Here is a 17,422-nt window from a genome sequence, read left to right as displayed (position 1 = left end):
ATGTTGGAAACGCGCATGCGCATATCAAAACGAGGAAATAGAAGAGGCTCTTCAGCAGCTTTCCTAACGCGATCGCAGTGCTGCCGCACCAGATGAATCGCAACAAAGCAAACAAGTATGTTACCGTGAAGGCGGTGGACTCTGTCTGGGGCGGCTACGACGCTCGGGCATGAGCGGAGCGGCCTCACGGCAGCCAAGGTAACAGCACACGTAGTTCGAGCAATCCTCATCACCAGTTTCTAGTGTCTGGGTAATGGGGAAATGATATACGGAACTGTACGGAATGTAATTTCTATTTATTCATTGAGATATGAGTATATACATTAAATAGGAAGGAGGGAGTAAGTGTCCGTCCAGCCTCCGCAGCTCACAGCGGTTATCTGAACTGCATTCTCATTCCACACCAAATGAAGTGGATAATGTCTCACTCCCGGAATGAGCGTGACACTCCAGGTCAAGATCCAGATGAGAGCAGATACTACAGTTACACTACTTGAGCTGTTAGGAGCCTGAGGAATCTGGCTTGAAGCTCTGTGTAACAAATAACATGTGTTATTATTATTATTACCCTCTGAACAAATCTGTTACCCAATAAGTACATGTTTCTCATTAAACAGATGACTTTTCCTTTATACACTACACACTTTCAGGCTAGAGATCCCTCTTCATGCAGTAATCATCCATAAGGCAGATGACACTGCATATGTCATGTGTTGCCCAATTGGGCATTCACTCCGATAAGGTATTATCATAGAGCACTGTGCCATCGTTGCTCCCTTCTCCCAGCCCCACTTGCCAGTGGTGATCTTGTTCTACTATAAATTTCAGAACTGTGAGGAGCCAGGGTGTTAAGGATATTGGGCCTCATTACGAGGTCAGCGGTAAAGGGTTAACGGCAACGGTAAGGGTGCCGTTGCCGTTAACCCCTTACTGCCGCATTACGAGGTCCCTTAGCGGGTCCCGCTAAGGGAACCTGGTTTTACCAGGCACCGTTAGCGGGAGCCGCTAAGGGACCAGGTAGCTAATAACGCTAATTACCTCCATCCCCATTCCCAATGAGCCCTATGGGGGCTCGAATGGGAATGGGGAATGGTTCTCAGAATGGGGACTTACCGGGTCCTCCAAGGTTGGAATGACCCGGTAAGTCCCTATTCCGAGAACCCGGACCCGTAATGCGGTAAGGGGGTAGCCATGGTGCTTGAAGAACCATGGCTACCTCCAACCTCGTAATGAGGCCCATTATCTTTTGCTTTTCAAATGTGCCCAAATGTTCATGATCGCCAAAAAAGTTCAAATCCAACGAAAAGGGTTCTAATGAACAATGTTTAAAGATTCAGAGAATAACTTTCTTCCCCGGATTCCTTGTTCCAATATGACAAGTTCAAAAAGATTAATTCAGTTCCAAGAGGATTTCTCTCCCCCCTTGTTATCTTCGCTTTTCTTGGGCAACAGTTCCCTTCCCAAGGCTTTCTCTTCACCTTTTAACACATTGCAAATCCTGAGGTTATGCCTCTTCTTAAGGACTTTCCTTTCCTTTATATACTTTCACAACAGTTCATAATCCCAAGAGCATTACCTTCCTTGAGATTCTTTATAACTTATTTCTGTATTGATCTTCACCTGGTATACTCTCCTGCCAGGACTTGTTAAACAAACACTTAATTGTAACTTCACCTGGTAGACCTTCCCACAAGGACTTTGTTACACAAATACTTAACTTCACCTGATATACGTTCTTGCCAAGACTTTGTCACACATATTACTTTCTCTTTAAGGCATGGGTTTAATAACCCACTCATGGCATGTTTTACAAATTCTTTTATTTCTTTACCGGTTTTGCTTTTGGTCTCTCATTGTGTTTTCAAGAAACGACTAACTTGATCAGGCCATCCAGTATCCCACTTGTGCTCTCCGGGTTCACCCGTAACTTCAGGTCTCCCCTCTCTTCGGTTCTCTTCAGTTTGTGTTATTCCTATGGAGTGGCACACATGCACTGGCAACCTGGTAACCCTCTTATTCGCCCTGGGCCTCCCGGTTGCCTCTAATGCTCCTTCACACCCGCTCGCGTCAGTGTACTGCCTTTGTGTGCGCCTGGTTCAGCGCTGTAATTTTGCTGTCTCTCTTTCCGTGCTGCGCGGTTCCCACTGCTCTCTCTCAGTGGTGAGCCATCCACACCCAGGATTCTCCTTTCCTCGTTCGGATTCGCCTTTATGTTGCCTGCTGCAGCATGGTCTCTCCCAGCGTGGAACTCAGAGTTACTGTGGGTCACGCTGCAGTTCAGCGTCTGCTGCTCTCCTCTCTCCTTATCCTGCTCCATCTCACTGTCAGGTGTAGCAGGGCCGTATTTAAACTTCTTGGCTTGATTATTCATCGTCCAACAACTAGAGCACTGTCTTTTGCGTATCAATGGTCCACATTTTATTCCTGGTGGCAGTTTAGATATTAACAAAAGTAGATCTACATAGAAGTTGGGGAGGAGTGTAACAGTATGCCATTATGGCATGTAGCACAGAGGAAACATACCTTGAAGGGAAGGTGTGGGCATGCGTCTTTCCCCAATGATGTCATCTGGTCTCCCAAGAGTCACCTCCCCCCAGGTGGACCTCCCTCGTATAGCCGCCCCAAAGGTCAGGATCAGGTATTGGCTTTCGTCCCCTGGCCACATAGGGGGAGGTTATCTCAGGGAATGGAGTGATGACACCATCAGATTCATCACAGTACTAAGTGGCCTGGGATGGAGGACGGCAAGAGTGATGGCACCCAAAACTACTCTCTGCAATGGCTTCTGAAGGACAGTTACATGTAGATCTCACCCTGCTCCGCTTGTCACTCACTCCAATCTTTTGGGGAACAGATGACATTTGAATCAAGGTATGACAGGAAGGTGTCCTATCATGATTTGTGCAGCAGAGTGTCATTGAGGGGTAGAGATGACACTTCTCCCGTGCATCCGGGATCTTTTCGGGATTTACCCTGTGCCTGGAGGACCTTCTTGAGCTCCTTGAGCTAAAAGGATATCTACAGCAAGTTTTGAGGGTGGCATATTGCTGCAGGCACAGCTGAGAGGATGTATGAGCGTAGAAAGGCACCATGTGTACATTTGTAAAGTAATCTACTGCAGCCATGCAGACATGTAAAAGCTGGCACGGGCAACGGGTCACCTTACCATAGGAAGAAACTGCCCAAAAATGACTGCCTTTACACAACATGCGCTCTTAATCTTGTGAATAGCAGCACTTGGTTGCAATCCCCACAAACGTCAGGGGGTGGCAGTGAGAAACAGGATAGGTTGCAGGTCAACATTGGCATGCTTTGGACTGAACATATTTTTAAGGAGTGACAAAAAAAGGAGTGACAAAAAAAAAAAAGAAGAGTACATAAACACTTCCAGTTTTAGAACCTTAAAATCAAGACGGCTACCCCCTTGGGAGAGAGTGTTGAGATCTGAAAAGACTTCTGAAGATGCTGACATATTATCCCGAGTACAAAAAAGTCAGAAAAGAAATCTCCCAGCCATGAGATATGCTGCGTACCAGAAGAAAGACTTGGACCAGAAGTCATATTCAGGTTACAGAGCTTTTATTGAACTTAAAGAAAATGCCTTACTGACCTACTGCTAAAAGGGAAGTTCCCTACATACCAAACTAAATTAAGGATGCTGGGTCAATATCAGTCAAAATAATTAAGCTTGTGCTCTGTCCAAATCCTAATTTCTAAACCGGCCCTACCACTTAGAAAAAAATACCTTAAAGGGGAAAGTGGGAAATATAGGTTGCTCTGCCATCTCCTAGTGGTTCCAGGAATCTCTCCAAGTGTCACGTTTCGTTATCAGGTTTTCTCAAGTTCATAAGTTCATGTCCACCTTCTCAGAGTTCAACAAATAAAGCAAAGGGGTTTTCCTCAGGTATAACTATGCTAAATTCTCAAGTTCCAGAGAAAGTCAACTCTCTCAAAGATTGTAGATGAAGGAATGTTCCCATAATTTTTCTCCACCAACTACGTGGATCTTTCCCCATGAGAGTCCAGTCTTGCCTGATTCTGATCTCCCATTGGGCCGATTCTTGTTTTGCTTTATAGGGCCTTCCTAGCTCCCTCGAGTCTCCTGTTCCCATCTTCTCACTCAATCCATAGGGGTATGTGCATCTCCTCCTGGGATATCTGTCCCCTGGTTTCTGTGTCTACCTTTGAGCCGTTTAGCTGACTCCAAGGACCGGGTTTTCAATGTTCCTGTAACCGCTTTTATCATATGTGTCTGGTTCCTCTTCTGGGCCGTGAGTCCCTGATAGTTTTAGACCCTTTGTTATTTCTCCACTCGACTGGGTTTGGTCTCTACCCCTGCCTCGACTGTAAGGAACCCGCATACTTTCTCTATAGCCACTCCTGCTCCCACGAGGTGGCTCTGGTCTGCTGATGCTAGCGTACTCTGTAGTTTTTCGGCGACCTCTCCGGTACATTTCTTCGCTCACCACCTTTTTCCTATTTTTCTCATTTCTCATGGTGTGAGCAGGGGTCTGGTTCCCCTCTCGCTAGCCAGGTTTGGTGTTGTTTCTTGGGCTCCAAGCCCACCACGTCCTCTGCATGGTCACGCCTTCCATCTTGGTCGGCTACGCTCGGCCATGCCAACTCTGCAAGGCCCTGTGCCTCGTCGGCCACGTTTGTCTCCCTATCAGGCTTCTCTGCCAGAGTCTAACTAGGTCTCTGTCTGGTTCTCCTTCTGGGTACTTCTTCACGTTACAGCTGGAGGCTCGCCTCTACATATTGTGTCTCCTCCATTTAAGTGAGTAAGTCCTTTTATCCTCATCAGATATGAAAAGGGTGTGTTAAATTGTCCAGCCCCTTCATAAAGAACAGCATTGCCTTGAGCCAGTGGTTTAAGTGCATTTCCTACATTATTTGTAGTTCGACTGCTGGCAGACAGATGCACTTAGTATCAGTGATAGGGAGTTCCTTACTTTCCCCTGGTGGGAAATCACTTCCAGTTAGGTCCCACTTTCCCAAACGTCTATGGAGAGTTTTGCTAAGCAGGCTCACCTCCCTAGACTCAAAGGGGTGCCCCCCCCCCCAGGAAAAAAAGGTCACACCCTCCATATTCGTCACAGATGACTATTAAAAGCCAAACAATGTGATGGCAATACTTACTGAATGTTTTGTATTGCTGTGTAAGCTGCTGGGCATGTACCGCCTGAGCAGGATTCATGACGTCTTTTTGACTGTTGCCGTAAACCGATGAAAGGAGACCCACCAAATGAAAACTGGTCTGCCCCATCACAAAGGAAGCCATTCCTACGAAACTGCCAGACCACCATCTTTCTTGCAATAAATACAACACGCACAAAAGATTTTGCTTCTTTTGGCTTCAATGTAGTGTAACGTGAGTCTCCGGAGACAAGGAGCACAGTACAGTGTCCATTTCTGGATACTCCATCCTAATTGGAGTTACAATAAGAATCTACAAAATTACAATGTACAGCTTGCAAACATACCTTGGTTGTACATTTGATATACATGGGATTTACACATCAGAATCCTACCAATGAAGCAACAGAGTGGTGTAAATAGGGGATGTACCCATAGAGGTACAAGTAGCATGCAGAGGTATTAGAGGAGCTGCGAGGGGTATAGGGGACAGGGAAGGTGGGGAGCGCCAGAGAGGGTTTGGAGCCTTTCAACCGTTATCTGTCATATTATTTTCTGCTATCTACTAATGGCAACCATTTGCTAAGAAGCCAATGCTACGCAGGAGGGCAAAGTTATGGAGGGATCCAATGTGATATCACCCTCCGAAGCAGAGCGCCAGGCAGGTAAAATCGTAAAGGCTGGTTGTGCCTCATAATTCAATCTCTCATTCTAGTGTCTGGCCCTCTTCAGGAGTTCACAAGAAGGGAATTTTTGAGAAATGCTCACACAAAATGTGACGGAGTAGGAGGGACTTGCAAGATTACATGAGGGCTCCCAAGCAGAAGGGCCCTCAATTCAACAGTTAAAAGACCACTGCAGGCCATAAGTGGTGGAGGAAGGAGTTTGACAAAAAAGTACAATAAACAGAGTTGGTCTGCGCAGCAGAATGAGAATATTTAGGAGAGCCTATTCTACTGGTGGCAGGACAATGGAGCTGCTGAACAAGAACATAGTAAGGAAAACAGCATTACCTCATGCCTGATGGTCTCCTTCGGTAAAGCCTCTATCACCGGGAGAAGTGTTTCCAGCCAGGAATTACTGACAGCTGGTGGAAGAAAAAAGAAAGGCAATTGCACATACATTATCAAATCATTGGAAATGCCTGCCGGTCTACTGTTTACAGCACAGTCATATGTGTTGGCGTGTTTGATTCACAGAAGAAGAGAAAAGTGCCTAACAAAAGAAGGTTGTGCATTCCATTATTCTGTCAAACACTGAAGCTCATATATGACATGCAAAGTGACTTCTTTCCCTCGATCAATATGAATACTTGTCTGCTCATGTCAACATACAAAAATGGCAACATGACATGGCAATCATGATAATACACTACCTTTGCCTTAACCTTATTTTTAAGGTGTCAATCATTGATATTGTTCAGGCCAACCTCTGCAATTGTGTACAACATACCCGTCGGTGGGACTGCATTATTGTGGTACCCTCACCCACCCACCCACGCAGTCACACTTCGATGCCGCAAGGCATACTCCAAGTACCTAAGAATAAACATTTCCTCAGTGCTACTCTGACAGCAAAAGGCAGGTGCAATCCAGGACAATACATAATCGCATGGTTTTAATGGCAGCTACCCTTCCAATGGAGGGTAGCAAAGTGCAGATCTACGCACAGCAGAGCACGCCCATGAATTGCTGCATCCATGAAGTGGCGTGCCTAGTAACCCGGGTGTTCCTGCAGGCAGTGAATGCAGAGAATGGTCAGAATGTAATGGAAAGTACCCGACCTCTGGTCTTGGTATCTGCTGGGCTCTTCTTTGTGGACTTGCCACAGAGTTAAAACGAGCTCCATTTTGATTTGGCTCCTATTCGTATGTGTTTAAAACATTGTACAAATTTCCATCCAAGGTTCACCAACATATAAAAGTTTTGTCGGGTTCTCACATTGGGCTCTTGATAAGTATTCATAATTTACTCATTACTGGAACAAGTTTCATTATGTCCCATATATGGTTCTGTCTTTGCATTGGAGTTAAAACAGTAAAGTTTTTAAAAAGCAGTTACTGATTTCATGGGCATTAGGACTCTCAGATGACATCAGTGATTAAGGTCCTGAAGATAAACAGGAGCCAAGGAATCACCAACATGTGTGTGAGGCTGTCCTATAAAGTATTGTATCTGTGCTATATCCCCCTTATTTTATAAATCTTTCAACAATATCTGCAAAATGACTGAACACAGTATGCTGTATTCAGTGGGCCATGACCAGAAGAAGGTTTTTATAAGCGGAAGAAAGGCATTCAAAACAAGGCGAGTCATTCCTTAGATCAGACATGCAGCAAGTACAATCCTGGTGGTCCTCTTTCTGGAAAAACAGATGACAAGGCAGACTGGTGCGTTTTATTTTTTATAAGACACTGAGGTTTTGAATGATTCCCATGTCTATCAACGTGATTAAGGTAATATATATACCAGTTTTCCATCTACGTTATGAAAAAATGGTTACAAGTCTGGAAATATTATGCTTATTTTAGGGCACACACAGCAGTTCTATCCACTTGCTAGACATAAGGCACGATAGAGGAGGCACATTGCTGAGAAAAAAACTCAAACTTTAAAAATGTAAAGAAAGGAACACATACAATACATTAAAAATACATACCAAATATTCTCATTCAATGTACTATTGTTAAAATCCATTATATATATATATATGGGATACATTACTCACCGTAATCGTATTTCTGATGCTTGTATCTGCTTAGATTCACATGCTGTGCATAGGCCGACATCTAGTGGAAGCTGCGGAGTATTACAGTTTGTTTTTCGAAACTCGAAAATGGGCGTCGACACGGGCATGCCAGTAATACTATCCCTAGTGTGACGTCCACTGTACCCAAGATCCCTCACGCATCTATGATCCTCAGATTGTATTTTTTCTGACATGAGGTAGCATGAGGAGTAGCGCGAGTACAGATAATCCAAGCAGATAGATAGAAAGGTAAGACTACAAGCAATCATGCGCCTTCTCTCAGAGGGGAGGAAGGGTGGGTTGCATGTGAATCTAAGCAGATACAAGCATCAGAAATACGATTACGGTGAGTAATGTATCCCTTCTGAGGCTTGTGGAATCTGCTTAGATCACATGCTGTGCATAGATTAGAGAGCAGTACCTGAAGAAGGAGGTGGGATGTGAGAAGGGTCATGAGCAAATAAGTGTCTTAGAACCGCTTTTCCCACTTGTGTATCTGCCTTGGAATGGGTGTCAATGCAGTAATGCTGAGTAAAAGTGTGAATAGAGCTCCAAGTAGCTGCTTTGCAAATGGTGTCAAGGGGTACATTTGCAATGAAAGCCAGAGTTGCCCCAGTGCCTCTAGTAGAGTGGGCTCTTGGCGTGAAAGGAGGAATTCTTTCAGAGAGTGAGTAACACAGCTGGATACAGTTAATAATCCACTTCGAGATGGCACCTTTAGAGACGCGATCCCCCTCTCTGCCTGTAGCTGCGGAGACAAACAGTTGATCTGTTTTCCTTAGCGGTCTGGTTTTATTTACATAGTAGAGGACTGCCCTATGCACATCTAGGGTGTGTAGTTTCACCTCAGCCGAGCTTTGAGGGTCCTGGAAGAAAGCCGGAAGCTCGATGGACTGGTTTACGTGGAATTTAGATATAAACTTAGGTGAGAAACTAGGGTGTGTGCGTAAAACCAGTTTGTCTTTATGGACAGTAAAGAAGGGATCCTGCACTGACAGAGCCTGAATTTCACTGATCCTTCTTATAGAAGCAATAGCTACTAAGAAGGCCGTTTTATAAGTCAGGTGTTTGAGACTGCTTTTATGCATGGACTCGAAAGGGGGCCCCATGAGCTTAGATAGCACCACATTAAGGTCCCACCCTGGTGGTGGGTTTGAAATAGGAGGGTGAAGTCTCTTTACTCCTTCCATGAATGCTTTAACTACTGGTACTTTCCACCACGAGACCTTGTTATGGGAAGTGGTGTATGCCGACAGGGCTGCCAAGTGTACTTTCAGTGAGTTAAAAACCAATCCTGCATCTAGCAGGTGGAGCATGTATGTAACAATAGTGGAAGGAGTGCAATCAACTGGGTTGATTTGTTTATTCTGGCACCAGAGAACGAATCTCTTCCACTTGTCAAAGTAACAGTGCCTTGTGTTTGGTTTCCTAGATTCCTTTAGGATGTCCATACACCTCTGTGGTAAATTGAGGTGTCCAAACTCTATGACCTCAGGAGCCATGCTGCCAGGTTCATCGAGTTGGGTTGCTGATGCACTGTTTGACCTTGGTGCTGGGACAGGAGGTTGTACCAGGCTGGAAGTTTGATGGGCTTGCACACCGCCATCCTGCGTAGGTGTGGGAACCACGGTTGTCTTGCCCACATGGGAGCAACTAAGACGAGCGTCATCGACTCTCTGTTCATCTTGTTGACCACCTTCCTGATGAAGTTGGTGGAAAAGCGTACGCAAACATCCCTGACCAGTTCATCCACAGGGCGTTCCCCTAGGAGTCTGGTTGAGGGAACCTGGATGCAAATCCTGGGCATTGTCTGTTTTCGCTTGTGGCGAATAAGTCTATAGTGGGGAAACCCCACTGAGAGAAGATATTTTCTACGACCTCTCTGTGTAGAACCCATTTGTGTTCCTCTGGGAGGGAGTCTCTGCTCAGAGCATCCGCTAGGGAATTGAGCTCCCCTGGAACATGTTGTGATGACAGGAAGATGTTCCGTCTGAGTGCCCATATCCAGATTTTCTGGGCAAGCTTGGACAGATTTGGCGAACGAGTCCCTCCTTGCTTGTTCAGGTAGAACATGGCTGTTGTGCTGTCCGTCCGGATTTGCACTGAGAGGTTTAGTAGGTGGGGCTCGAACGCTTGAAGCGCTCCGAATACTGCCAGAAGCTCTAGCAGGTTTATGTGGTTCTTGGCCACTGAGGGAGACCAGAGACCCTGAGCTGTGTGGTGGAGATGGTGAGCTCCCCATCCCGTCAGACATGCATCGGTAGTGACTACTGCCTGTACTTCGGGATCGTAAAAGGGTTTTCCCTGTGCAAGATTCTCTCTTGTCCACCAGTGAAGGCTTTGTACTAGTGTTGGTGAAACGACCACTAGATCGTCCCACTGACCACTTGCCTGAGACCACTGTTTCGCCAACCATTCCTGCATGGGACGCATGCGCAGGCGCGCGTGGGGGACCAGGTAAATACATGACGCCATCATGCCCAGCAAACACATTGGTTTGCGTACCGTTATTTGATGACCGGACTGATATTGCGGAATTTGCAGTAGTTTATTCCGAATTCTTTCCTCTGAAGGAAATGTCAACCCCTCTTGAGTATCTAGGATTGCTCCTAGGAACTGTTTGGAGGTGCTTGGCACCAGGCTTGACTTTTTCTCGTTGATTGAGAAGCCTAAATTCGTGGAGGAGGTCGATAGTCCTTTGAATGTTTGTTCTGCAAATTACTGGGGTTTCCCCCGTTATGAGCCAGTCATCCAGATAAGGGTACACCGGGATTGCCTCCCTGCGTAGGTGTGCAGCTGCCACCGCCAGTACCTTGGTGAATACCCTTGGTGCCGAAGCTATCCCGAAGGGCAGTACCTTGAACTGGTAGTGCCGACTGTCCACCTTGAAGCGCAAGTACCTTCTGTGCGCTGGGAACATGGAAATATGAAAATAGGCATCTTTCATATCCAAGGTTGCCATGTAATCCCCTTTTTTAGGAGGGGGATTACCTCTTGTAGCGTAGTCATACAAAACTTTTGGGGCTTGACATACTTGTTGGCAGGCCGTAAGTCCAATACTGGGCGCATTGTCAAATCTTTTTTTGGCACAAGGAAGTAAGTTGAATAAATACCCTTGTTTACCTGGTGTCCCGGGACGAGTTCTATCGCGTCCTTTGCTAGCAGATTGGCGATCTCCTCGAGGAGAATCTTCTGATGTTCTAAAGAGTGTACTCTTTGTCGTGGAGGATGGTTCCGGGGACGCTGCAGTAGTTCTATACAGTACCCTGCGGATACTGTTGACAGCACCCATCTGTCTGATGTGAACCCTTCCCAAGCCTGGGTGAAGTTGGAAATGCTTCCCCCTACTGGGTTTGCGTGAGAAGGGACCCTGAACTGAGCGTCACTCTTTTGGTGGGGGCGTGCCGCCTCCTTTACTGGGGCTGCCTCTGCCTTTACCACGTCCTCTCCTATTACCCCTGCCGTAACCCTGGGTAGACTGTTGGCTGTTGTTGTTCCACTGTGTACCCTGCCCCTGGGAATACTTTGATCCTCTCTGGGAATTTTGGCCGCGTGGGCGACGAAAATTACTATTCCCTCTCTGGTTAGGGGGTTTATTGGTTAACTGGCCAAGGGACTTGAGTGTCTTGTATTCGTCCTTGGCATTCTTCAGCGCGTCCTCGACCGCCTTACCAAACAACAGATCGGCTTCCACCGGTTTGTCCAACAATGATGCCTGGGTTTCTGCCTTAAAACCAAACTGCCGTAACCACGCATGTCTCTTGATAACAGTACCTTCTGCTATCAAGCTGCCTGCGTTGTCCGTGGCGTCAAAAGTTGCTTTTAAAATGCAACCAGACACGGCTCTAACCTCTGCGGAAATTCATGCTAGCTGGCCCTTTAAGGGTTCTGGTGCAGAGGCTATGAGTGCCGCAACTTCTTCCCACTGATGGCAGTTGTAGCTGGCCAACAGGGTGGTGAAGTTTGCAATCCTTGCCTGATAGGCGGACTTTGAGGCTACCTTCCTGCCGAAACCATATAGTTTTTTGCTCTCCTTGTCTGGAGGAGCTTCGGACGATGACAAGGGTGTTCCATCCCTCTTACGAGTGTTAGTGACAACTAGGGAGTCTGGCTTCAGATGTCCTCTTATATAGAGAGGGTCAGACTGGGCTGCCCTGAAAAGTTTTTCAACTCTGGGATTGACTGCTCTGGTGAGGTTCGGGTTCACCAGGGACGGGTCTATTCTTCGCTGAATAGACTTAAGGATAGGGATGGTCTGAGCGACAGGCCTCCTTTCTCCCACTAACTCCTCGGCGAAGTCCCTCTCTTCCTGGACACTGTGGGTGTCAATATGGAAATGTTCTGCTGCTCGTGCGAGCACCTCGTTCAGGAGGGGTTGGTTATCGACAGGGGAGTCGGTAACCGGGGCTTCCTTCTCTACCGGGGAATCTACTCTGTAGGTTTAAGGGTCTTCCTCTTCCTCTCCTTGGTCCTCATCATCCCCATAGTAGCCCGTCCCGGTTTGCTCTTCTACCATGCCAAAATCTTGGTCCTCACCAAAGGAAGTCTCTCCTTGATACAGTGAGTATGGCCGTGAGTATGGTTGTACCTCGAAGGGGTCTGTAGACCTCATCGGTGTCTCAAACCGGGGCTTCTTACTCGGGGGGGATAGGATCATTAGAACCTGAGGGTGTAGCCCCTTGTGGATTATATGAAAGGAAATGGTCTGGGTTTTTATCGTAAAAGTCTGCCAAAGAAGACATCCTTGACATGACTATCTGTCATCACTCGACCATTTTTTGGAACTGGGAACGACTCTCTCTGAAAGTCTAGGAGATTTATCTTGAATAGATTTGCTGGTTTTAGAAATATCAGCAGACCTGGTCTTGTATGTCTGTTTAGGAGGAGTGGAGTGTATCACAGGTGTGGAAGAGTGCAAAGGCTGCTTCTTCTGCTGTTCTCCCCCCCCCCCCCGGGAGGTGAAAAGTGTTTCCCCTGTCCCTTTGTGGCTCCGGAGGTTTGACGCCTGGCGTCGAGGAACGGGGGTAGAGTCCCTGTCCTTCGAACGTGGGGCCGCACTGATCTTGTCTGCGGGCTCCGACTCCTGGAGAGCGGCCTGGGGGTGGAAGTCGTTTTCGTCCTCTGACGATCGAATTTCTGTTAGCCTAGGGAGCGAGGCACTCTTGGCCTGGAGTCATGCGGCGATCTCGATCGAGAACGCCCAGAGGACACCGATTCGGACCATTCTGTTTGTGCCTCTTTCCGAGAACTCGACGTCGTCGAGTCTCGGTTGGACTTCGTGTGTTTAGTGTGAGTGGTGTGTGAAGCGCTTGTGTCGCCGGGGGTCTTCCCCATAGCCGCCCTGTCGACGACCTTCCGAGGTCGGGGACCTGCGCTCGGCTGTCTTTCGACGCCATAATGCCCTCGCCGTCCGAAAGCACGGCGTCGCTGCCATCGCTGAAGGCGCCCTCCGCTGCCATGGCCGCCTGCCTGGCATGGTGGGCCCAACGCTTCGTCGAACGGTCCTTAAGTGTCTTAGGTTTAAACCTACTACACGCTCTGCAGTTCGCTTCAGGGTGGTCCCTCGGCAAGCAGAGATTGCACATGGCGTGCCTGTCGACCCAAGGGTATTTGCGATTGCACTTGGGACAGAATTGAAAAGGGGTACCCTCCATACGCACCTTGAGGCAGCGGGCTGGTAAGTGTAGGAAATGTATAAGGTGTACCTATATACCAAGAGTGTAGAGTATGTCCAACCCCCCACTCTCCCTACTTGCAGGGCCGAGGCCAAAGGCCTTCCAAGGCCCGGGCCGAGGCCCAAATCCGTCGTGCAGCAGCCGAAGGTCGATTTCTTCTCCAAGTCGGCGTCGAGTGTCGAAGTTCGACGTTGGGATGGGGAAAGGATGTAAATTAATCAATATTTTAGCAAAAGTATGGCTAAGGCCAGGGGACTCCGCAAAATGCTTCCGACCAGTATGACGGAAAAAAACAATCTGAGGATCCTAGGCACGTGAGGGATCTTGGGTACAGTGGACGTCACACTAGGGATAGTATTACTGGCACGCCCTGTGTCGACGCCCATTTTCGAGTTTCGAAAAACAAACTGTAATACTCTGCAGCTTCCACTAGATGTCGGCCTATGCACAGCATGTGATCTAAGCAGATTCCACAAGCCTCAGAAATATATATATATATATTTATATTAAAGGGACGTTATGGTTAAGTTGCACTAGCGCAAACCTATGTAATTTGATGGAAAAACATTGTTACAGGGACGTTATGGTTACAGGTAATACCGAAAAACCCACGAAATTCGACAGTTATGCCAAGCTAAGCAACCATAAGTCATGCCAACAGTGTATACTGCAAGGACTAACACCCATGACATCAAAGACGGCATCACAAATCTCATTCATGACATCACTCATGACATCACATGTGTGGCTCCCTGTTTTGTTCACTACCCTAAGTAGGGCAGGTGCTTTTCTTCACTAACAGTCACAAACAAACAACTGAAAAGGTTCTATATATTTGTGTACGGCAACCTTCTCATATGGTGTTACACACCTTTCTTAACAGTTCACTCACATTATATGATACATATACATGTAGGGGAAGAGGAAAGGGTAAAACACAGCACTGGTTTCTGTGCATGAAGATAATCAGTTATGTTATGAACGGTTTCTGGAAATACTGCTGCTTTTTAGCTTAAAGTCCCTTGCATAGGGTCATGTTTGTATGCATTATGCTGTCCTTATGGTTTCTGTGCAGTAGGGAAAATATGTAGCTATAAAGGCAATGGTAGCTACTTCTTACATGTTTCACAGTACCCAACACTCTAAAACGAATGCATTAATAGTATCTCTGTGCAACAAGGAAAGATTTTGCAGGTTACACTTCCATGAGCCATGTTGCAGACAAAGGCTACGTTTGCACATGAGTTCCTTCATATCCACTGAAAAAGTGTGTAATACTATGGTGTGTATAGCAATGCATTCCTCCATGACATACTTCTCTCATGATAGTTCTTCCAATATTATTTTATAGTTTTCTGCCACCATTACAATAACAATGCCTTGAGGAGGCTTCCTATGAAAAGTAAATGTACATGTGATGTCATGAATGAGATTTGTGAAGCCATCTTTGATGCCATGGGTGTTAGTCCTTGCAGTGCACACTGTTGGCATGAGTTATGGTTTCGTACCTTACCATAACTGTCGAATTTCAGGGGGGTTTCGGTTTTACCTGTAACCATAAAGTCCCTGTAGCAACCTTTTTTCCCCATCGAATTGCATAGGTTTTTGCTAGTGCAACTTAACCATAACTTCCCTTTAACAAAATGTTTGTTTGTGAATTTCATAGCTTTTTAGTAGGGTACTGCAAGCAGAATGTTGCTTTAGCATACCGTTTTCTGTAAAGAGGAAAGGTATTTGGTACGGCAACATAACCATCACGTCCCGTTAACAACAGTTTGTTACTGATTCCTTGCCTGCCCTCATGATAAACAAGTGGATAGGGCAAATTGTCTGGTGTATGTATCCATTTGCGCTACCCCTTACTTTTCCGAATAGAGTTGATGTATCGTACCAATTACAGATGTACATAGTAAATGTTGTTTAGTGTGTCAGGAGGCTCTTTTTTTCTGTTAACAGTGCATAATAAATCTGTGCCGCACACTACTGGCCGAGATAACTACAGATGAGCAATATGTTTGTTTCCTAAGGACACTGCACCTAGTTGTTGTTTGTGCAATCACACTGCAGCTATCCGTAGGACTCCGTTAGTGGCTGCATGCCGGATCATCGAATGTACTGGTAAGTAGTTGGGGAAGTGAACATCTTTCCGTTCCAAACCTAGACCCATGCATAGGTTATCCACTGTATGCTGGTCACACCGCCCCTGTCGCTAGTCCTACGGATTCATGCAGTAGGCTACCACATTTAAAGTACTGCCACTGACTTCCTGGGTGGCTTTGCAAACCTACCAATGTGTGGCTAAAGTACTCCTAACTGTATAACTACCACTGGTAAACAAGGAACAGCAACCTGCGAGGTCATGTGGCCATGGTAAATGTCGCATTACTTTGATTTATCTGCTGGTTGCCTTTCCATGACCCGTTAAACAGATACATTGTGTGTGCACTCAGCAGTGTGACTAAAAGTATCAAGAGGTCGCCTGCCGGTCGTGCAGTTGAAGAAAACATTTAACTGCAGGTGGGACAGTTTGTACGAAGTCTGCAAAATGGCAAAGCTTGTGCACCTTCCTCATGCACATACTAGTGCATGCAAGGCAAATAAGAAAACAGCAGAATATACAGAGTGCAAACAACCTTAGTGGTGGTTAGAAAAGCGCGTTAGCTGCATGGGTCGCACACAATAAATGGCTTCCTGCTGTACGTAATGAAACTGTGTTTCCCGTTGTTGTAAACATTCTTGTATTCCACAAAGTATGCATATCTGTGAATGCTACCCCTAAAACTAATGGCATAGCATAAAGTGGTTATACTGTATGTGACGGCAACTGAAATGAAAGTACAGGGGACCAGTGGGCAGGCTACAGCCCTTCCAACATTTACGTATCCTACTTTCATGTACAGCATTGCCCACAACTGCTACGGGCAACAAGAGGGAGACTCCTGTAGGGAACCGGAGCTCTAAAACAACCTTAGCAAACCATGTGCCCCTCTACAGACCCTTACCCGGCAAATGGCATTGTATTGTGCATGTACTGGAACGTGCCTGTACAGAAGGAAGGTACTTTGAAGTGCGTGGGAACGGTCCTTACGGGCCATTACAATGATTGGTGCCTATGTATGTGAGGGCCATCCAATAATTCTGTCTCCTGGCACGTCCCTTATAGTATCCAGGCAGGTGCTGCCCCTTCTGTACTGGACCTTTGCTGTCGTTCCTTCTGTGGCGTGTGTGAGAACAGCATGATAAATGGAAATGAATTGGTAAAGGAACAAAAGGTAAATCAAGAAAGCACCTTGCACAGATCAACAACGGAATTGCCAATGCACAAATGCACAGCTAGATGTGTGGCAGTGTGGGAAACAGTGGAATCGGTTAGAAAGGGGGTCGCTGTACAAATAGGTTTGTTTACATGTTGCAGAGCGTTTTCAAGAGAGTCACAGCGCAACACTAACTACAAATAAGTATGAATACTTTCAAGAAGGGCACCAAACCAATGCAGAGGCGGTGTGCAAAAATCGGGCTGGCTGGCATTCTAAGATGAACGTTACAGCTGACGAAGTGTTTGTGCTGTGAAACGTCATATTCCCAGGGGCAAATTATGTCATTGGCACATGTCAAAGAAAGACAGAAATACACTTCTTTGAAATGTACCACGCTGTCTGCATTCACGGACCAAATAGAAAATGCTGCTCCCACATCGGTGACTGCAGAATGCGGTAAAAATATATGCAAAACATCGGAAACAAACGCATGAACTGGGCAAGTGCCTCCTTCATCGCAAACTGCACTGAAGATTGTGTAACAAGTGTTGCAAGTTTCCCTGCACAATCAACAACAATAATATCAGCATGATTGCTTGCCACCAA

The 17,422-nt window shown here is 46.4% G+C and overlaps 1 protein-coding gene across 3 annotated transcripts in view; it reads right to left on the bottom strand.

The window, feature by feature from the left end:
* Window positions 1–17,422, bottom strand: part of PPP4R4 (protein phosphatase 4 regulatory subunit 4) — a 1,234,696-nt gene that overhangs the window by 738,177 nt on the left and 479,097 nt on the right. For all 3 annotated transcript variants that reach the window (XM_069637985.1, XM_069637983.1, XM_069637984.1), the window contains exon 5: window positions 6,150–6,223. In XM_069637985.1, the coding sequence (XP_069494086.1) occupies window positions 6,150–6,223 (74 nt within the window). The remainder of the gene's footprint in view (window positions 1–6,149; window positions 6,224–17,422) is intronic.

The sequence above is a fragment of the Ambystoma mexicanum genome, chromosome 14, assembly GCF_040938575.1.
Source record: "Ambystoma mexicanum isolate Mex_15411 chromosome 14, UKY_AmexF1_1, whole genome shotgun sequence".
In the NCBI taxonomy this organism is placed as follows: domain Eukaryota; kingdom Metazoa; phylum Chordata; class Amphibia; order Caudata; family Ambystomatidae; genus Ambystoma; species Ambystoma mexicanum.
This window is presented reverse-complemented; position numbering and strand designations above follow the sequence as displayed.